This window comes from Monodelphis domestica, chromosome 3 (genome assembly GCF_027887165.1).
Source record: "Monodelphis domestica isolate mMonDom1 chromosome 3, mMonDom1.pri, whole genome shotgun sequence".
Taxonomy (NCBI): domain Eukaryota; kingdom Metazoa; phylum Chordata; class Mammalia; order Didelphimorphia; family Didelphidae; genus Monodelphis; species Monodelphis domestica.
Window position 1 is genome coordinate 230,967,301 of NC_077229.1, and position 22,575 is coordinate 230,989,875.

Here is a 22,575-nt window from a genome sequence, read left to right on the forward strand (position 1 = left end):
GAGCTAATATGATCTCTGTTTTACTGGTTCTTTTTTTTCCTTTGAATTATTTCATGAAGGTCTTTCCATATTTTTGTCTTATTCACACTTGACATTCTTTTTTTTTTTAAACCCTTACCTTCCATCTTGGAGTCAATACTGTGTATTGGCTCCAAGGCAGAAGAGTGGTAAGGGCTAGGCAATGGGGGTTAAGTGACTTGCCCAGGGTCACACAACTAGGAAGTATCTGAGGCCAGATTTGAACCTAGTACCTCCCATCTCTAGGCCTGGCTCTCAATCCACTGAGCTACCCAGCTGCCCCCACACTTGATATTCTTAATTGAATAATAGTTTTCACTTTCATTAATTGACTAAGTTCATTTAACCATTCTTTGTTACTTTGGACATTTCAATTCCTTACAATTAAAAAAGAAGTAAATCTTATTGTGAAAATTTTTGAACAACTGCTTTTTGCTTTGCTTTTGATAACACTTTAGGGTTTATTTCCAAAAGTAGAATTATTAGGTCAAATGATATGTTTATTTTCGTACATTTTACTATTTACTACCACATTCCTCTTCTAAAAAGTTTCTCCCATCAACAAAGGAGTGTAAATGTTCTCCACAATCCCACTAACATCCCACTAACCCAACTATCCCACTAACCAATACACAGTATTGATTCCAAGATGGAAGGTAAGGTTTAAAAAAAAAAAATCATTCATGACCTTTGAATAGCTATCAGTTGTAAACAGAGAATTACATTCTGGTATATTTTTCAAACTGATCATCAAAGGTTTCAATTGAGCATATTTGGTGAGCCTAAGCTGAATATATTAATTAACATTATTTTACCCACCCCTCCCGCCCCCTACTAAAACTAAGTTATCTAGAAAACACTGGGCCATATACTGAGAGCTCAATCTGTTCCTTGTGTCATTAGGTTGCAACTCTGCCCTGGACTCTGACAAAAGAATACAAAAACTGTTTAAAACTGTTAAAAAAATTGCAAACTACTACCTCTGATGGCACATAAGTCCCACTGGGAGTTACATTTTGTGGCTTGGAGGTAGAAACACAAACATTGAAATAAGGCTAAAGAATCTGACTTTTTGCTTTTTATTCAAGTACCTACTCTTTCTGTATTTTGTATCCTATTAAGCAAACTAGGCATCATCATATTGTTTTTCACTATGAATTCTCCATATATCAGGGAAACTCAGTCAATGTCATCTGAGTTCCTGGACACTATTGCTATTTTCTTGAAAATAAACTGTAGTGTATCTTTATGGCATTTCTGTAAAATTATTTAATTTCCTTTTAATATTGCCTCCATGCCTTAATGAGAGGTGGTAACTTTTTATTTTACTTTGGGTTCTCTAGGAGGAAAACCACACAATTGCAACTATTCTGAAGAGGTTCCTACGGTGCTGCCTCATGGAGATCACAGCCGTCAATTTGGAAATACTAACATGCCAGAAAATAAGGCCAGTGAATCAAAATTAGGAATAGCCATTTCTGTTCCAATACTTGAAAATAACATCCAAGATGCATCTAAAAATGCTGAACAACACAGATGTTCCCTTGACTTAAAAATGCCAGTGTTTCACCGTAACCAAGAGATTCCAGGCTCTGGTAATAATATTGATTTTATTTCAGGTATGGATCAGACTTATTCAGAAATGGCAGTAGATCTTCAAGTCTCCTTAGAAAGTCAGGTTAGTCATCCTAAAGAAAAGTTGTTTGATTTGCACAACAAGGACTATCCTGGGGGAGGAAAAAAGGTGATGATGACAGCACCAGACCTGATTCCACTAGATTTAAGCGAGAAATCCACAAGAGACGATTCCAGGAATAAGGATATCGCTTCATCCTTGCAGGCCGCTTTGATTGTCCACCCGTGTCCTTATTGTAACCACAAGACTTACTACCCAGAAGTTCTGTGGATGCACAAAAGAATCTGGCACAAAGTGAGCTGCAACTCTATGGCACCTCAGTGGATCCAGCAAAATGGTTACAAGGGTATCAAGAATAGCGTGGTATTTCTTACCAGAAGTGGACGCACCGGACCCCCACCTGTTCTTGGGGGAAAAGACTGTCAGCCCTTGCCCATCGCCCGATTCACTCGCACCCAGGGCCCCAGTGGCTTGTCAGCATCCAAAAGCGGCTCCCCTCTTGGGGTCCCAGCGAAGCCAGCTAGTATGCCTAAGAATAAGGACAGCTATTCGGGTGGCACCTCCGAGCCATGGGCGTCAGGTCCTGATGGGTATCGACAAACCAAAATGACCCACACCCAAGAGCAATACGGTTCAGCCACACACTCGCCGCAGCTGAAACCCAAGTATGAAACCAACTCCAAACTGGTGCATGCAGGCAGCTATAGCCGAAGTGTGACGCCCACCCAGACGGTCATATCGAGGGCAAACAACCAGCTCGCTAGCAGCAAGCAGGCAGAGAAATACTTGATTTCCCCCGTCGGGGCCAGCTTGACCACCTCGAATAAACACTGTTCCTCTGACTCCATGAAGGCCAAATTCAACCTTCAGCCTCAGTATCAGCCTCTGTGTAAAACTGAGCATTATTTGAAACCTGAAGGTCCCTCCCTGTCTCCCCGGGAGCCCCACAGCAAGGCTGCACAGGAGCTGAGGACACTGGCCAACTGCAGCGTGGGATCCAGGGGAAGCCCGGTGATGCAAGCTCAGGCCACGGGCACAGGTGCTCCCTCCGTTTTACACCCCCTCAAACAAGAGCCAGCGTCCGAGGGACACGACAAACGCCTGGACATTCTAAACATTTTCAAGACGTACATTCCAAAGGACCTTGCTACGCTCTACCAGAGCTGGGGTGCTAATGGCCCTGCCTTAGAACATAGAGGTAAGACTTCTTGCGCTTCCCTTTCCTCTCCGTGACTCCTTAGTCATTCATGTCAGCAGGCCCCTTCTAAGCCGTGTCTTTTCTGAGACACTTTTGAGTAATCTCTCCCGCTCCGAGGGTCACGGATGCTGCTCCCACCTGCTGCGTGACTTTCCCAAGGCAGGTCAGATGGATCTGTTTCATTGCAGAGCATTTCTATTCTATTCCCTCACCCTCTACTTTGAGCAAAGGTAGAGTTACACAGATGCTTCAGTTCCCTTGTAACACCAATACCCTAGTGATGTGCTGGTGTTAGTACACATCATAAACTTTCCTGCTTTAGGGAAAAATTAGGTCTCTCTAGGCTCCTGCATGATGTGAGTTTGGGAACCCATTTAATTTTCCTCTGCACAGAAGTGTGCCAGGAAGAGGCAGTCCAGATTGTGATTTACTTCTTTTGTCATTTTATACAAAGAATCCTTGGCTGTTCATTGTCCTTATTTCTCAAAAGACACGAGTAATCATTTTGAATGACTATTTTAAGTTTTATTTACATGTATATTATTTTAAAATATATATACTCGGCATTCAGAAATAAATAAACAGGGTTTTACATCATATAAGTATTCCACTTAAAACTCTTAGAAAAGAAAAAAACTCAGAAAAAAGTATTCTTAAAATGGATTGCAGGATTTTTTTTTCTCTATTTTTACATTGGTATTTAATTAGAAAACTGCTTACAACTTTCCCATGCTATATAGAACGTGTAAAGTATGTTGTTTAATTTTTAAAAAAAGAATATTTTGAAACACAATCTGAAGATAGGTTTCTGAACACTGAGGATTTATTATTTAAAAGACAAAAGAACTCCATAATTTCCCTTAAGGCAACAGTTATATATCTTCCCAGGACTTCTTTCTACTTTTAAAATTGTTTCAAATCTACTCCCCACCTCCCACGGTCACATAATTATGTTCATGGGAGCTATATCTGTTGGTTTTGCTAGATTTTTACCATATCAGAAATGAAAACATCTTAGTATTACTATGAAAATAGTTTTGATCTCATGTACTCCCTGAGAGGGTCTCAGGGGACCCCCAGAGGTCCCCACATTTGGAAACCCCTATTCTAAGGATTTGTAATTTTCCTCTTGGTGATATTGACCTTGATTTGAGTAAAAACAAGGCAATAGAAAATATAAAGGGAATGCAGAATAATTATTTCTTCAAAAGAGTGAATGGATGAATGAATGAATTCCTTCAGTAATGCAGATGATTGATCAATGAATATTTGTTTTCTGAAAGTGGACATAGACTTCTCAAGGGAAAGAAGTTGTTCTTGGTTTTGTGAAATAGTGGTAAGCAAAACTGATTGTTAAAGAATTAAGAATTTAGAATCAGGTATGAAGAAGCTTTGAGAGGCAGCAAGATCTGGGTTTAAATCCTGCCTCTGACTGACAGATAGTGATTTACTGACCTTGGGCAAATCATTTGAGTTCTCAGGTCTCTAGGCAACTCTTTTAATGATACAAATTACCTCTATTGGTAGAGATAATTCCCTTATTTGGGAGTTCTCTATCCTACCTGAAATCATGCATTTTGTCCTTATTCTTATTAAAAAAAAAAAACAGCCTTTGATTGAATAATTGACCACAGGTTGACTATTAGTGAGAACTTCCTCAATATTCATTGTTATTATTCAGTCTTTTTTGGTTGAAAATCCTTAAATCAAAAGGCATCATACCTCGATTAAAGAAATAAAGATATTTGCTTATGTTAAAGAATATATAAAATACATTTAGAGAATGGGATTCTCTGTCCTATAAAGTAGTAGATATTGATAGTAAAATCCATTCTGTTCTCATGCTGTAATCATGTTGACTAATGCAGTGCTTCTGTTCCTATTTCTCATAGTTAAGTGATCTTTCTGAATTTTCTAGAATGAAAGTGGTGGGGTCTTGAATGGCATGCAGAATTGTGCTAAGGGATAAATATGAAAAACATAAATACAGATAGCCATTTCCCCCTAGATTTTACTTTTGTTTTATTAGCAATGGGGAACCAGGAAAGATTTATTTTTAAGTTTTATTTGATGCCTCTTGTTTTCAACTTTATAGTGATTTCCTAATATACTACCCTACTCATAGGACTGCCTTTTATAACAAAGAAAAATTATTAAACACAACCAAATGATATTTAACATATAGTATCCACAGTATCTCCAGTTGCAGTAAGAGGAGGAAATTGTATTTTGTTATCTGTGCATGAAATAATAGGATCTTAGTTTTAGAACTGGGAAGAACTTCTTAGGTCATTTCTTCCTCCCTCATTTTACACTGAGGAAACTGAGTCCCAGTAAGTGACTTGACAAAGGTCATGGAAGACATTCACATTAACAGGTCTCATGTAGGTCAGTCATTCAGTCAGGCAATATTTAAGCATTTATTATGTTGTAAGCATTGTGCTAATTGCCTGAATTAATAAAGGAAAGGTAAAAATTAATTTCTGCTCTCAAGGAGAACTGAGTGAGAGACACATATGAGGAAAACTTGCATGGTAAAACTGTACAATGACTGGATGCAGGACACAGTGTCATGTGTGAGGAATAGTAAGAAGGCTGGGTAATAAGAGTATGTGAAGGAGAATAGAATAACATATAATAATGCTCTGAAGGTAGGTTGGAACTGGCCTGTGAAGGGACAGAACCAGGATTTGATGTTAAGCCTTTTGCCTCTAAATCTTGTGGTCTTTCCATTATACCACCCAATTTATTAAAAGAAAAACAAAAAACAAAACTCTCCTCTCCCATGCCAAATTGATCTTTTCACCCTTCCCCTCCCTCAAAGCACATGTGTTATTAACTCAATCTAAAATCTTTGTGTCATGTGTCAAAGCTGAACAACTAACATATAACTTACTGATTTTCCTTCTTAAAAAATATTGAATTGTTCCTATGTACAATTTTAGTATCATTTAAAAATTGTTATTAAATTAAAATTAAAAAAAAAAGCTAAGCAATAATGTAATGGCTGTGTATATATCCACAAAGAACTTTTTTCTTCACATATTATTGATTTTCTTATTTGTAAAATGAGATTAGATCAGATGATCTCTTAAGTTTTCTTATATATAAAGAATTTCTAAATTCTTTGAATGCAGTTTAGATCAAAACAAAAGAAAATTCTTTTGGTCACAATGTTTTACAATGAATTGAAACTTCATTGTGGACTGGAGTTGATCTTAGTTTAAAGGTTATGTTAATCGAGTGCAAGCTTTGTCAGGTCCTATCCAACTGAGTTTCATGTCTGGATGTTGCTAAGGGCAATATATATTTCATCTGAAGGGCCACTTACATGAATTTGGTGAGGTTCATCACCAGGTTGGCATGATTGATGGAATTGTTGCCCTCAATGTTGGTCAAAGTCTATGTATTATGTAATGGGGGAGTTGTGGTTTTCATCAGTTGGGGTAATACTTTAACTCTCTGAGTAATGGGTTTTTGAAATGGAGACATTAACTTGCCTAAATTCTGTCTAGTAGGAAGTCACACTGGTAGAACATATTTGGTATTTTTATTTTAAACTAATTTCATTCCTTTTTTAAAAAATTGAATTTGAAGAGAAATAATCTTATTCTAGTGGCATGAAAGAATTGTGTTGTTTATTATTATTAGGTCCATGACACCGTTACATAGGATTTATTTATTTATCTTTGAAGATTTTTTTTTGTCTATAAAGGTACAAAAGTTGTAGTGAGGAAAGCATTTGGCAAACTTTAAAATGCCGTATAAAGATGAGTTATTGTGAGTTATTCTTTTTTGGTGAGTATTAAAGGAAGACTGATGATTTCTGATCACAGTACTTCAAGTATAGTGTAGTTTGGAACAGTTTCCTTTTACATTTTCCTCTCTTTTTGGAAAGGTTCAAAGTTGTTTTGTTTTTGTTTAAAGCATAGAAGTTAATAGGTGAATATTCAAGGAATATGTCTTTTAGAAATAAAAATATCTAGCATAAGAGATTTAAAATTTTATTTTGTTTTAAACTATGTTAACTTGCCCACAAAGTCTATCTTGGATTACTTGTTAGTAATTCTTAATTGTACACTTCATAATGTGTACATAATATTTTACCTTTTACTTTTAAATAATACTTTCCCTACATGATTAAAAATTTCAGGTCATTGTGTGAGGTTTTTGCTCACCAGGTAGTCTTCAATGCAAAACAAGTTTATAACCTTTTTTGATAAACCCAGAATTTTGGAGCAGCCTTGACTAAAAAGGGCAAGATGACAGCTGAAAAGCTGCCTAGTGGCTTCCTCCTCTTTTTTAAAGAAAAAAAAATATCATTTAAAAATTATAACCAGAGGCAAGTCAGCATTCTAATATGCATTTGAATAAATGAAAGAATACCAGTGGATTGGAATAATTTTTGTGTGTTTGTACAAGAGACACAAACAAAAACAATAATAAGTTACCTTTTTGTTGCACCTTAACATTTGCAAAACTCATTATATGTAAATTATCTCATTTGATCAGTTCAAACAGTTTTACATTAGTTTTTTTAAAAGAACTATGTTACTATTGTGGCTGCTCTTCACTGGTTGGTAGATGATTTTCTCCAACACATTGTCAATAATCAGAGATTTTTTAGCTTGTTGGGACTTGACAAATCTTGCATTTTAAAAAACTCAGGATCATCTTCAAGCTGTGAAGCACCTGAGCATCCCACCATCTCAGTGTAAGGAATGCATATAACGGAGTGTGCATTTAAGAAGCCATGGGCGCTAGACTAGTAGTGTTGTACATTATCATAAACATTCCATATTCTTGTATTCATCTACTAAAACTAGTTTAAGTGTTGCATAGTCTTTATCATCTGAACATCAAGAAAGATTATTTTTATAAACAATTTCTATTTGAAGTTAGTTGGACATTATATGGCAATGACTAGAAAAAAAGATACAAAGAATTTTTAATCACTGGGATTTATCCAGACCAAATGGAACTTGGATAAACTGTTTTCCTTAAATATTAGTAGATTAATGTAACTATTTGGCAAATGAATTTCTAGGCATAAGATCCTTATATTTATGATACAAGATAATACTATATTGATAATAATAATATATATTACACTTTTGTTCGGGATCTAATTTCTAGGGACTGTGATAAATTCCCATTTAATCCTTAATTGGAGTATTTAGTTTAGCACTCTTGCCATTCCTTTCCATTGCCAATAACATTTTTAAAATTTTAAATATTTCCTAACAGGATGAAAAAATTCATAATTCTTTAAAAAATTTTAAGTATAATATATAATTTTTTATAGAATCTTAGAAACTCTTAGAGGTAGCATGTCAAAATGAGAAGAACAGGGATAAAATGACTCCATTAGAGTTTTAGATGATCTACTGACCAACCAGATAGAAGCTCATTTCCTCTTGTTTACAGAAATAAAATGACTTAGGCTAGAAAATATAGATGTTTATTTGATTTCTTAAGTTAAATGTAAATACTGTTTAAGAGGAAAAGCATAACTTTTTCCAATTAACATCTTGTCTTTTTCCATCAGTCGTTGTAACATTGGAGAAAAAGGCAAAACACCAAGACATTTTTCTAAAGGCAAGCAATGTCCTATAAAAGCATTAAGACTTCTTGTTTTCCTTCAGAGGAGAACTTCTTACCCAAATAGAAAAGGATATGCCAGCAAACAGCAGAAACCACTAAAAGCCTGAACCCAATCTCCCATAAAAGTCAAACGTGTCTTTTTTGATCAGCAGAAAAAAGACAAAGACCAGTCCTTTAAGTCAGATACTGTAAACTGACCTTTGGAGAAAAAGAAGAGGTTTGAGTAGCTTTCCACAAATGCTAATGGCCTAGAAAACATGTTTACCAAAGTGGCTAGGAGCCTGCTTGGGCTGCTCCCAGCTCCAAATGTCTGGAATGACACTTTCATTCACAGATGTCTTTCGTCTGTGCCTCAGAGGTCTGAGGTCAGAGCAGCCCAGGCAGACAGGTAAGCAAGGGCTAAAGGTTTGATCAGTTTGTGATGGCTGCACTCACTCTGCATTTGTCTCCCAGGTATTGCAGCCCAGGGGGGACAGTCGGGCTCTGGTTCTACTCACTTCCTATTATCCATGTGACTTGTCTCCGCCACGCTGGAGTCACTTTGATTTGCCTGATGTACTGCTTGACAAAGCTGGGTGATGGCTGAGAAGTGGATCCAGCTGCTCTGAAAAGCACACACCTGACATGCCAGTCCTGGTGCGGGCACATCATGGGGAACGTTTTTTAATTCAATGTAATTTATGCATTCTTGCAGTCCTGTGTGTGCCTGGCCTGTCAGCCGGTGCCTAGATGAAGGCTGACAGTTGTCATCCAGGGCCTGAAGGTAGCCTCACATAATGACACATTAGACATACTAATGATGTTTTCTTCTGGCATAATGTTTTCCTCTACCCATTCCTCTCTCTCCCCTCCCTCTTCCTTCTCCTTACCGTCACCTCGGCCACTACCACCTCCATCACCACCACCACCACCATCTTCCCACAGGAATGCTGCGGACGCAAGGCCGCCCAGGAGAACTCATCTGTATAGAATGTGGGAAAGGCTTTACCCAGCCTAATCACCTAAGGACCCATATGCGGTCTCACACAGGTATCATCTCCCCCCTCACCAGTCATTTTATCCATCCACCTGAAACCAAAGTGATCTCATCCGTGGCGCAATTCTGTTCTGATCAATTTATTTACTTATTCAATAAAATGGTATGTGCATATACACACATATGCTTGTATGTGTCATATATGTATATACACACCTACATCCATATATAAATATATGTGTGTGTATAATATATATATTTTTATATATGTATGAATTTTCTCCCCTACATCTAGGTTTTTTTCTCCTTCATTTATATAAGTATTAAACTTGTGCTTTTCTGTCCCTCACCTGATTTCCCCTCCTATCCAAGTGCCTCCTGGCTTAATTTGAGATAAGCCTGTTTGCAAATGTTCCATTTTAATTAGAGAGTAGGCTACTCAGAAATAAATATGCTAATGAATTCTATTGCCACCAGCACAAATTGAAATCAAAGTGCCTCCTTTAAGCCTAACATAAGGCTTTGTTTTATCTCCTCATTGATTTTGACTAGAAAGATGTTCCATGAAACCTGATCCCCTTCCTACAGGTCAGTGATGTGCTCTAAAATCCCAGAGCCCACCCCAACCCTCTTCCCCCCTTTTCAAAAAATCATAGCGTTGCCGACTTGAGAACACCCTGGGTGAAACTGCCCTGTGTCAGGATACCCTCCACGTGAGCAGGAGAGACAGTGTAGAGAGACAGTGAGGCTAGCAGGTTCTTATCAGAAGTGTGAATGATGCATACATAAGCCAGGCTGATGCAAAATGACAGAGGCCAAATGGTAAGTAATGCAAGAAGAGGGACCCTTTACACATACACTGATAATTAATGCTGTCAGTGATTGCTTTCTTCAGCAGAGAAGTCTGAATTAAAAAGGGCAGTGGCCCTAGGCTGCCATTATCAGCCTCTCTTACAGTAAGTGTTAACGGTAAATTGGTATTTTCCGGCCACAGGCTAGGAGCTGCTGGTGCCTTATTTCTCTCTCTCTCCCTCTCTCTTCCTCCCTCCCTCCTCCCTCTCTCTCTCTCTCTCTCTCTCTCTCTCTCTCTCTCTCTCTCTCTCTCTCTCTCTCTCTCTCTGTCTCTCTCTCTCTGTCTCTGTCTCTCTCTCCCCTCATCTCTCTGTAGTCTCTCATATCTGTCTCTCATCTCTTCTATTTATCTGTCTCTCTAGTCTCCTGTCTCCTCTCTCTCACATCTCTATCTTTGTCTCTAGTCTCTCTCATCTCTCTTTCTGTCTTTCTCATCTCTTCTCTTTCTAGAGAGGCGCTCTCATCTCCCTCTTTCTATCTCTGAATGAGTGAGTGAGTGTGGTTAATCTGTAATGGGTTCAAATAATATAGGGAAAGTATCAAAGCTTGAATGTGTTTTTATTAATGAATTCTCTTGTCCCCACAGTGGTATTTGAATCTAATGGACTCCGAGAGACTGAAGTTCACACCACCTCTGCAGATGCCCCTAAACAAGTATGTTTTACAATTAATTAGGTGGTTTTTTAAAACATGGTTCTTGGGAAAAGTTGTACCATATAGTCATCCTGAAAACACTGTTAAAATCCAAATGTCTTAACAAATGGGCGTTGCCCTGATTTTAGAACTACGAACTTTCTTTTCAAGATGTACATGAAAGTAGTTTTACTGTACACTAAAAGTAGCTTTAGTAATGATGTGAACTGCTAAATATTGTTGGTTATATAGTAGGGGTAAGGTGATAGAGGTGTAGTGTATGATAATTTATTTTAAAATACTAGACTTTTATAAAAGAAAGATTTTATAAAATTTTTTTTTTGGATAAAGTGGCCTTTATAAAAATTCAGATTTGGCTCCTTTTGTGAAGCTATATAAGGATACTCTTAGCCTTTAGTTTGACTCTGTGGTGCTTTGAATTCCCAACTCTAGCACTATGTCTGATGTTTTACACGATTCATGATTTCATATTTTCCATTATATAAAAATATATCATAGATATTCATGATTGTATAAGCCATACACTTTATAAGAGGCCATATTTTGAATAATTTCTTTGTGACATCTAGAAGGAAAGGCATTTTGGTATTGGTGTTAGGTGTTGTCACTGTCTTCAACATTAATTTCTCTGTATAATGAGCAACCTCATAGGTCATCTCTCATATAGTACTTGAGGGCATGAGTTATTTCTCCCCCTACTTCCCCCCATTGTTGATTACTTTTTTTTAATCAACTGTCTTAATAATGCACATAAAGCATTCTATATGTGCTAAGCCATTTTTCTAATCAGCTGCCTCAGAAGACTTTATGTCAGCATACTGCTTCTTTTGTCACTGAAGAAAGGGTTTTTGCTAAGGAATCCCTAGAAACATTATCCTTAAGAAAAAGACCCATTTTCACAAATAAGTTGTTTTATATTATTGTTCAAGGTCACTAGTCAATCTGCTCTATTCATAGATTTGCAGATTTTTAAAACTAGAAAGAACATGAAAAAATATTTTAGTCCAAAATATGCCCCTTGGTCTTATTTCACTATTCATTTATAGGTGAGTAAAGAGGCTCAGGGAAGTCTAATGGCTTACCATAGTCATGTAGAGTTAACACTAGAACTCAGTCAGGACCTCTTTCAAATAGCAGTTCTTTAGTTTTAAGTATTTTTAGAAAGTTCTAATTGCACAGAAATATTTGTTGTTAAAATGTGATTGAGGCAATGGAATACGACCTACTACCTATCATGATACCACAGATTTTAGTCAATGGACCTTTTGTACTTTTAAAGTTTATAGCTTACTAGGGTAAAGGCAGTAGCTTGGTGAGGATGAACTAGAGAGATTGGTAAACATGGTATGGAAACATCTCAGTGAATTAGGCAGTACTGACCTTTACCACTAACTGTAACTCCTATACTGTGGAGAAGTCACTGAAATGCTTCGGTGGAATGTAGCAACTGCAAGGTCATACCCTAACTGGAGAATGACATATTGAGATTATAGTTGGAACCATTCCAAAGTATTCCTTCTTACACCAGCGATCCCTTAAAAATGCTCCAGAGATGTGGCTCCATGATAAAAACAGTTGCTGAGTGAAATGCTGGGCAGTGCTATGAATAACTCAGTTGGGGGCTTTGCTGAACATACAAAGTTTTCCTGAATAAAGTATTAATTCTTTTTACCTTGGTACCTTTAAATAGTTCTGTCTTTGTATTACTAGTCATGGATAGAAATATAAGATTTTTATATTAAAAAAAGAAACCTTGGGATTAATATTACATGTCAAATTGTTTTTAAAATACTGAATGTTTATGTTAGGGATTTCTAGCAATCAGTGATTCTTTGACAATCATAGAGACAAAATGTACCTATATTTTTGTCCTTGTCACCATAAACTAATATCCTGTTATTAGGTGGTTGTTATAAACATTTTCCCTAACAAATTTACTCCGGTGTAGTGCTATGGTCTTAGTTTTCTGCTAGTCACAGACATAACAGACATTATCTCTCAATTCAACAGCCCCCAGGGGACAGAGTATATAATTTTTCAGCCAAGTGACATTGGTTATCCAGATTTCAGTTGTTATGTTCACGTTCTGACTCTCAAAGCTCTGCTATCCAAAGGGCATGGTACTTTTCCTTTCTTAGCCGTAGCCATCCCCTCTGAAGGTAGTCTTTATCTTTAATCACATATAAGAAAATTGGAGCTATTGTTGATTTAACATGAAGTCATGACTCCCTAGAACAGTTACATTTTATCCACTTTCTAGATCTACTTAAGTGTGTGGTTTCTCTGACTTTTCCCTTAAAGATCTCCACAGACTCGAATTTCTTCTTCCCAATAGTAGTCAAAATAGGAATCATGAAAGGGTAGACTAAATTTGAGAGTTCTTTCTTTTTTTTCTTGGTTCTTCTGAACTGTATTATATACAATGTCACCAAAATCTGAAATTCTTTTATTTTATGAATAAAAGGATATTTTCAGTTGTACTATAGTCCTATAGTAGCTCATTAAACTTGACATTTTATTCTTATAATCTTTATTTTGCTTTGCTAATATTAATTAATATGCAAAGCAGATACATTTCCTTTGGGTTTTGTTAGCAGTAGGACTTGCTAAGGCTACACTCACATGTGCTCACATACTTGTGTGTATATCTTCATCACACATATCTTGTTTATTCATGCAGAAATTACTTAATCATCTGCATAGTAAACTTCTTGAGTATCCTAATCTTTGGGAAATACTCACAATAATAATTTCTTCTTCTTCTTAACCAGAGTGCTTTATATAATCCTTTAAGGTTTCCCAAGCATTTTCCTAAAACAACCCTGTGGAGTAGGTAATACAAATATTATTGCTCTTATTTATAAATGGAAAGTGAAACTCAAAAGGAGGGGCTATATTGTTACTTATCTATTAAGTTTTAGGGCTGAAATGAGCATTGATTCCTTCTGACTGCCAGCTCTTATCCAGTATGCTTCCTGAACACCATACTTTATCCAACATATACTAATGTATGTGATTTTATTAAAGTAATATGTAGTGTATTTAAATTTATTAATCAGTCAACAGGTGCATTTATTATATTCTAGGCACCATGCTAAGAAGCACTGGAGCTAAAAAGAAAAAAGTAACAATATCCATATTCATTGTATACTATCTAAGTCTCTGATCTTTGTGAATACACTTGTAGATGTATATATTCCAGTTAATATTCATCATGTAGTCAAAAGATGTCTGTCAGCGATTAGCAGATTTGTCTCTTAGGGGCTCTGATGGCATATATTTTTTTTTAAAGTAAAAAATAGCTTTGAGAACATAAAAATTGTGGTATTTATAATGAGTGTATATACACATTTAGAAACAGTAACCATAAGAAATATACACACATTTTCCTTAATGTTTCTGCCCTTGCTGCTAAAGATAACTTAGAGGAAATGGAAAAAAAAAAAACCTATATCTATATTTGCATCTCCATCAAAATGCTAGATTGTGACACTATTTTCATGCACATGTTCTTTGATAAAGAACCCCTTTACATATTTTAAATATTATGCTCACATTATAACTTTTTGTATGATTCATTTATTTATTTATGAATACATACCCTAACCCTGTGAAAGATAATCATGATAGAAGAGACAACTAAAGTCTTAAAAGTTTAAGATGAAGATAAAACGGTTTTCTCAGAACAAAATTCCTAGTAGATAATTCCCTGTTGCAATGATGGAAGAATGAAAATGTAGAAATTCAGAAATGGAAGGGACCTTAAATTCATAGAATCCTAGATTTAGAATTTGAAGGAATCTTAAATGTCATCTGGTCCAACTCATCATTTTCTAGATTAGGAAACTAATGACCAGAGAAGTTAAGGGACTTTAGGAATAAAGGGCCGAGTTGGGAATTGAATTCAGTTCTCCTGCCTCTATATCTACTACTCTTTCAGGTTATTAGAGTGATTTAATTAGGCATGTTTTTTTAAAGGTGAGAACACTTAGTTCTAGGAAGAATGTGACCTTCAGAAGGTCATCATCTACAGTTGCATCAAAGGAAGTATAAAACATCCTCTGACTTAGTTTTAAAGCTCTTTTCGTATCACACAATGCCTCAGTACCTGTCTTCCCTTCTCACCTCATTTTTATGCATTTCTTGTAAACAACAAAATATTTTTTAAAGGGACATTGACACTCACTGTTTTTCTTAATATTTCCATGAACCGAATAGTAGTAGGAATATATCTTCCTTGGCAGTATAAACTCACTAAACACATTTGTATGTTTATTCTTAATTATAATCATATTTGTTACCCAGGTGCCTGGGTAAAACATTTGAAAAGAACACTTGAAAGAAATTAGAAGTAGGATGTATTAAATAAGGTCATTTTATAAAGGTATTTCTATTATATTTAGCATAGTTGAATATATTTCCAGTGATAGTCTCTATAAATAATTATAAAAATGTTTGGCATTAGTTATTAATAATCTGGTAATATATAGTGAATGAATACAGTCTTCATAAATTGTTTGAATGACAGTATCCTGATAACTTTGGCCCCATTTAAACTTACATTTAATTTGTCAAAGTTTTTTGAAGAGTTATTAGTCAAATCATCTAAGAAAAATAAGTTTTTACCTTTTTTTATTATGGTGTTTTAAGTGAACCAAGGAATGAAATTTTTCTGACATGCAGTGAGGTGTTCTGATTTGTTCTGATTTTTTGGCATTTAAAAAATATCCATGATTAATACTTCATTTCTTATTACTGTAACTATCTTCTTTGTTTCCAAATAGTTTTGCTGAGAATAAGAATTCCATTAATCAAAATAATTGATAATGAACAAATAACTGAAAACTTAAATTGTTTGTAGATATGATTTTCATAATATAAACAGTCAAGAAATCATGTAGAAGGCAGATTATGGAAATGAGGGTGTCATGTGTGTCCTACCACATTTTTGGACCAACTGCATAATGAACCTCATTGTTAGATGCATCTTTTGTCCTACATTTCCCCCACTCATGTAATAGTAAGACTTTGCATGCACATTAACTATTTAATTATATTACATTAAAAAAATGAAAGCATTATCCAGAATGCACATGGCTATTACACATATACCTAATAAAAGTCAACTATTTTAGTTCAAGTCGATGGAGTCTTCTCGCTGCTAAGGCTTTTCTGTTACAGTACTGTGTTATTTTGTAGAAATGGAGATTCATTTCGGTGTACCTAGAGTGATCTAGGATTTTAAATGTATATATTTATGTACCCTTAAGTATATATACATTCCCACACCTTATAAAAGAAATGAAGAAATATACCTTATAAAATACTAGGTGAGCTATTATCTATTCCTGGAAACATTGACATACCTTAAAAAGGTAGATTCTTCCACTCTCTTGTCCACACAGCTACAGGTGTATATTTCAAAGAATTTTGCCTTTCCCTCTGATATTTTGACCTTGGCTGTGACTCATGAGGTGGAAAAAAAAATGACCTCCAAGATACTCACACTTCTATCTACTTCATCATGTCAGTGATTTTTTTGGTGGCATGCCCTCTAGTGGCCACATTTTCTCTGCTTTATTTTTCAACTGTAACCCTTTTTATTACTTTAGGAGCTCATCAGGGTGATCGTATTGAATAATAAAATGGTAGGCCTAGCAATTTAAAAATGTTTCTTTTAAAAAAATAAGACAGTAACTGAAAATTATACTTCATAGTTAATAGAAATTAGGTCTCTGTAGCTATTGCTAAAATAGCAAAGACCAGTTGGGTTCTAGGAATTTTCTAACTCTTGTTAAAAAATTAATCTTATCTATGTCTGAGCCATCCCTTTATCTCTGTCTTTTATGTCCTTTCTACAGTTCATGCCACTTTCCTTTGGTAGCGAGTGACATACCACCTCTTACTTTTCAGAGCATTTGCTCTGGATAAATATCTTCATTTGAAATTGGTAGTTTCTACATGGTGTGAACTTAAAAACAAGAGTGCTTCCCCAACTCCTCTTTATTTAGAAACTCGTGGTATTTTCCTTGTCCCCTGGTATATCCAGAGCTCATTCAGAATAAGCCATGTTAATGATGAATGCCTCCTCTTGGAACTGCTGGATTCTCTCCAAGGCATGATGTAGCAGTGCAAAAATGTAAAAACATCCTTCTAAGTTTATTGCAAGAAATTTGACATCCAACTAAGGAAGTTTTATCACATCTCTCATTCAGTTACTGTTTCCTACATTTCAAATATACTACAGTATCTGCCACCACATTCCCCCTGGTTCCCTCCCTCTAATTTTGTTGCAAATTTCTCTGACTTGTACCAGACTTTGACTGGTAGATGTCATGAATCTGGGGCCAGCATTAATTAGGAATTTTCTAAATCTATTAGCAGAGGGTAGACACATAATTCATTGTGTCAAGCAGAGCTGGATTTCTTTGCTTGATTTTCAGGACTGCTGTAGGCACAGCTTGAAACCAGTTAGAATTTTACATGGGCACTGTATTTTGTTGTTGTTGTCATTGTTGTTGTGTGTTCATTTTATATGATCTGTTTCAGTTCATCAGGATTTTAGCTTAAGGTTAACGCTTTTATGTAAGATTAACCATGCCATGTTGTTTTAGTCATCAGAATTCTAAACCTCATTGTTCAAACAGTGATGTTCTAAATGTCATTTTAACATTTTAAAGCATTCTCTAGGAGCTTCAGGCTCACATTTATTCACATTTTTATCTTGCAGTTCACTTGACTTTAGAATATCCCTACTATTTTTTCCAACATGGTAATTATTTATGGAAATTGGTAAAAATCTTCTCAAGTTTTGACAGACCTATGTGAGAGCTGTACTTTTCTTTTCTTTTTGTTTGTATGGCCTTAAATTCAACCTTTTTGGGAACTATCATTCAGTTATATATCCTCTGTACTGTAGAATTTTGCTTTTTGGATTCATCCTCTAAATCTTCCCTACCTTTTTGTTTGTTTGTTTTTGTTTTTTTTTTTGCTTTTTACTCCTCAAAGATTCTAGACACTGCTATTTTCTATTGATGTATGTGGAAGAGTTTATAGGATCCTGATTTGTTTTTTTTTACCTTCTCATGAAAATAATTAAAATAATTGTAGCATAGTGGGCCAAATTGATTACAAACCACACCGTTTTAAAATAAAAAGGTAGCTTAAGTTGGGAGGAGGGGGTTGATGTTTCCTGCTTGGCCATTTTGTTTCATGTAGATTGTTTTGAGTAAAGGGGGAAAAAAGTGAATTGAGAAATACAAAATGATGAGATTTTTCTTTTGTTTTCTTCTTTTTCTCACCCAGGGGAGAGACCATTCTAATTCGGACATTACCCATACAGTGCCTCTCAGAAAGGGAACCTAAACACACATGCCCAATGTGTGCACCAAGAACCATTTAACCAAGAGTTAACAGTAACCTGACTGATGGTTAACAACAGCCTCCAAATAGTGATCCAGACAGCCCTGCCTGGAAGACTTCCCTATAGACCCTCAAATCCTTAGAACCACTGTGCTCGAATGGAAACTCAAGGGAGATGCCTCAATATTCTTAACCATTTAAAAATAAATGAAATCTTACATACCTAATATATATATGTATGTATATGTTATACATATACCTTGTGTACACATGCTAATCAGTTCCATGGTTCCATATTTCCTTTGTAATTGACAGTGGGACTGGCAAGCACTGTGACAACACAACGCTCCTACATCATTCAAGATGAGTTTGAGACACTGGAAAACCAAGCAGAACAAAACTGCGTGTTTTGGAGAACGTGACGAAGTTAAGCACTGTAACCAAGAATCTTCCTGATGCTCCCGAGGACTCCTCTTTAACCCAATTTGAACAAACAAATAGTGGTGGATTTGAGGGCTGATGACGTGTTAATACTTACCACTCCTTGTCATAGTGGAAAAGCAAACTGAAAATAGTCCATAAAGATTGGAAGGAAGTGGTATTTTGGTGCTGTGAAAAACCATGCTTGATTGAACAGGGATTGCTATCGAGAAGACCATATTTCTCCAATTGGTTCTATTTCATTAAAATCTGGGGGCCACTTGCATTTCCCATGTGATCGTTCTAGACGGTTCACCAAGAGTTCTACATGAATATGGAAATAGAAACACTTCTATGGATATGCTTATACTCTGCTTTGGACAAGAAAGCTAGTTGAACACTAAGAAAAGCAGGCTTCTGTATTTTATTCTCAGGACCTTTTTGTAACAGGGCTACATTTGGCAAACTGCTCACAAAAGAAGACTGCACGTTTTAACAGCCACTGAATGCTCCTAATGTGTACATGTTTTTAATAATAGCAGAAGAATCTTTGAGCAAATGTAGGAAACCTAGATTGCCTAGGGTACTGTATGCTCTGTATGCTTCTGTCTTTTTTTTCCCCCCAGCAATTCAGTTACCCCTTTTCTTTCCTGGGCCTAGTGACATCCCCCCTTTCAAAAAAAAAAAAAAAGAGATGACTTACCTTTTTCATGGTGGCAGGTTAATAATGTTCTTATAATATGTCATGTATTGTACTTGGTGGTCACTGGTAGTGTTAGGGGGGAAAATGCTTTATATACCTCTTCCTCAGTAACTCTTTCAAATGCAAGTTTTTCGTGGTGGGGATTAAGGCACATAACAAAGGATCTTAAACCATGCAGTGTAAGCAATTAAAAATGTATTCCACAGATATAAATATTTTCTTTCCTTATTCCTTATTGCTGTGACACTATGTGTGATGGTAATATTTCTGAGAGTTTCAGATTTTTGCACATATGATTTTATGCATTATCAAAAAGTTACTGCTGCCTTGAAAGAAAATGTTCTGTGAAATTTTTTGCAAAAGCTTTACTAGGTTTTTTTTAAATTGTGACATTTTGTAAAGGCAGGAAATGGATTAAAACTAGCATGCTAAATATATTTTTCAAGAAAAGCAATAATTTTACATGTACAGAAATTATCCTAACCTTTAATACTGGTGAGAGCAAGTTTACTTAATACAGTAATGGACTAGTGCAGTTTTTTTGTAGTAAATGGGCTTCTGATACAAAGATTTGTTAAAAAAAAACCCAACAATAACAAAAAAACCCTAAAATGTGGTTTTTTCTGTTCTAATGATTTATTGAGTTTTTATAATTATTATAATTATAATTATTATTATTATTATTAGACAAGGTTTGGTTCTGGATTCTACTTGTTATTGGTTTTGGATTACTTGACAGTTCATCTTAATTTGCAATGCTTGCAACAATGCAATGTAACTTGCTAGTGTATTTTTTTTTTACTTATTTTCCCTCATATCCCTACACCAGATGTGTACCAGAATTCTCTGTAGTACTGGTATAATTAGGAATGTCTGTGCAAATACTTAGAAGTGACTGTAATTGACTGTTTTGTAAAATTATTTTGAGTGAAGTTGCATAGACACATTCCACTGTTCACCTGTTCTGTTGATTTCTGTTTGATCATCCTTTGGGGTTCACACTAGCGGTAATTTTTGCCTTTCTGGGTCCTGTTTCCTTGGCTTAAAGTAAATGGTGACAATTCAGGAATGCATCAAAGCTAGCTTGTAGCCCTGTTTGCTTCTCTATGTTTTTAGCTATTAAAAAAATTATTCTGTACCCAAAGTGACAAAAAAGTGTAGTGTACATTTGTGATTTTTCAGAAGTGATATGGAAAATCCTAATTAATATTTGGAAATGAAAGCTGCTTCTTGGAGAACCTTCCTTCCTAGAGTGTCTGACAGAGAAAGAAGAGGAAAATGCTGTCACTTCCATTACCAGGGTACTAATCAAGAAAGTTTACAATCAGAATTTAGTTACATAGAGAACAACAGTAGGGGGAAATCAGTTTAAATAATTATATGCTGTGTATGGTGCAGAAATCAGATTTTCACTTAATTAAACAAATGTGTGGGGGTTGAGGAACCCTCCAAGAATGCCAACCTCAAAGACAAGCTGTTTTCAGGAATGAAACTCTGGTTTGTACTTTTCCATTTAAAAAAAAAAAAGATTGTTGTTGTATTGCTTCATTAATTCATTTCTATGAGTTTGACCATAGTATTTAAAATGCTTTGCGTTCTATATTTATTTAGCAAATGATCAGCATTTTTTAAAATTGCAATTTTAGCATGATTGATATTCTTCTGTAAACCATCTTCTGACTGTTACAGACTTCCTACTACCTCTACCAGAATCTACCTTTCCTTGCTATTTAACAGGATTTTTTACAGTGTTGCAGCCTAATGTAACTTAGACAATAAAGGGTTTGATTATCTACACTGCAGATTCTCTGTGTATCTGCCCTCTCTTTCTCACTCATCCTCCATTCTCTTTTTCTTTTTCCTCTTTCATTTCTTTTTCACTAACTTAAGGAACACTTGGAAAAAAAAATTATCTTCCAAAGGCCTTTCAGAAAGTTCAGCTTTGGTGTTACTTGTGAATGAAAGTCAGATGCAAAGTATATTCAGATAATCTCCTCCATTTTCATGTTTCTGTTTGTGTTTCCTGGAAGTCTTTATGTCAAGAGCAGATGAATAAGTTCCAGGATGGCCAAAACAGAAGACAAATTACTAAGCCAAATGCTTTGAAAATTATTTATTGGTGAAAGCAATACACAAGTAAGATGTCTCACTGCTTTAAAGCTTTGAAACCACCGATTTTCCAGGTTATAACAGAGAAACAAATATTTAGATATGGGATCTAAGTTTAAAATTAACTTTTGGGTAAAGCTTTTTAAATTTTATGGTCATAGAATACATTTTCTGATTTGGCCAGTAGGCTATTCTTAAGTAGTAAAAAAAATATAATTCCTGATTGATGTAGATAATCTAAAGATTAAATGGATAAATAAAGAAGAATTGATTAAATGTTTCAGTATGCCAAATATTATGCCTGTTTGCTAGGAATACAAATAGTAAAAATAAGACAACCTTGTTGTCAAGAATCTTACATTAAGATAGCAAGAAAACATCACAAACAGGAAGTTTTAGCTGTAAGATAAAAAAAAAAATCCCATGGACAAAAGGGTGTGTAATGGCAAAACAGATAGTAATACCACTTTTTTGATGTTATCTTTGTTGATAGTTTGTTTTTGATTCTGAACAATTTGACAATGCCCAGTACATTATTAACCAGTACTATTTTGGGGGGGGAGGATATAAGTTACAGGGGGCTTTAGTGTAGTTGTGGCTACTCAGAATTCAGACTTTTTAAGTCCATTTAATGATACATGCTTTAAAAGGATAAAGCATTTGGCATTCAAATTAATAGCAAGTTCTTTCATTTTCTCTATCTTTTCAGTGTCATGACTAAACTCTATCAAATCAGTGCAGTTTAGAACATGAATGAGGCTGTCTTCCTGGATCAAAGAAAGTGAACAAGGTCCTCACTCTACTTAGGAGGACAACTTACCTCTTGAATAGATGTGGCCAGATTCTTTTTTGTAAAGTACTTAGTAATAAAAATTTAAGTAGGGCAACTGGAATGTTATAAGTGGAGATGGACAGTGGGAGAAATGCTTTTCCCTATTTTCACCATCCCTGAGAGACTGAATTCTCTGTGATGTTTTCAGATTACTGAGCTCTAACCTTAGAAGAGCACATTAACTGGTAAAAATCACAAGCTGGCTTAAAGA

At 35.5% G+C, this 22,575-nt stretch overlaps 1 protein-coding gene across 10 annotated transcripts in view; it reads left to right on the forward strand.

Moving 5' to 3' along the window:
• Positions 1-21,220, forward strand: part of ZNF516 (zinc finger protein 516) — a 145,920-nt gene extending 124,700 nt beyond the window's left edge. For 7 of the 10 annotated variants that reach the window (XM_056823563.1, XM_003340652.4, XM_056823567.1 and 4 more), the window contains 4 exons: positions 1,362-2,852; positions 9,381-9,485; positions 10,871-10,938; positions 18,244-21,220. In XM_056823563.1, coding sequence (XP_056679541.1) covers positions 1,362-2,852; positions 9,381-9,485; positions 10,871-10,938; positions 18,244-18,303 — 1,724 coding nt within the window. In that variant the 3' untranslated portion in view covers positions 18,304-21,220. The remainder of the gene's footprint in view (positions 1-1,361; positions 2,853-9,380; positions 9,486-10,870; positions 10,939-18,243) is intronic. The other 3 variants (XM_056823569.1, XM_056823570.1, XM_056823568.1) reach the window with 1 other exon arrangement.
• The last annotated feature ends 1,355 nt before the right edge of the window (positions 21,221-22,575 follow it).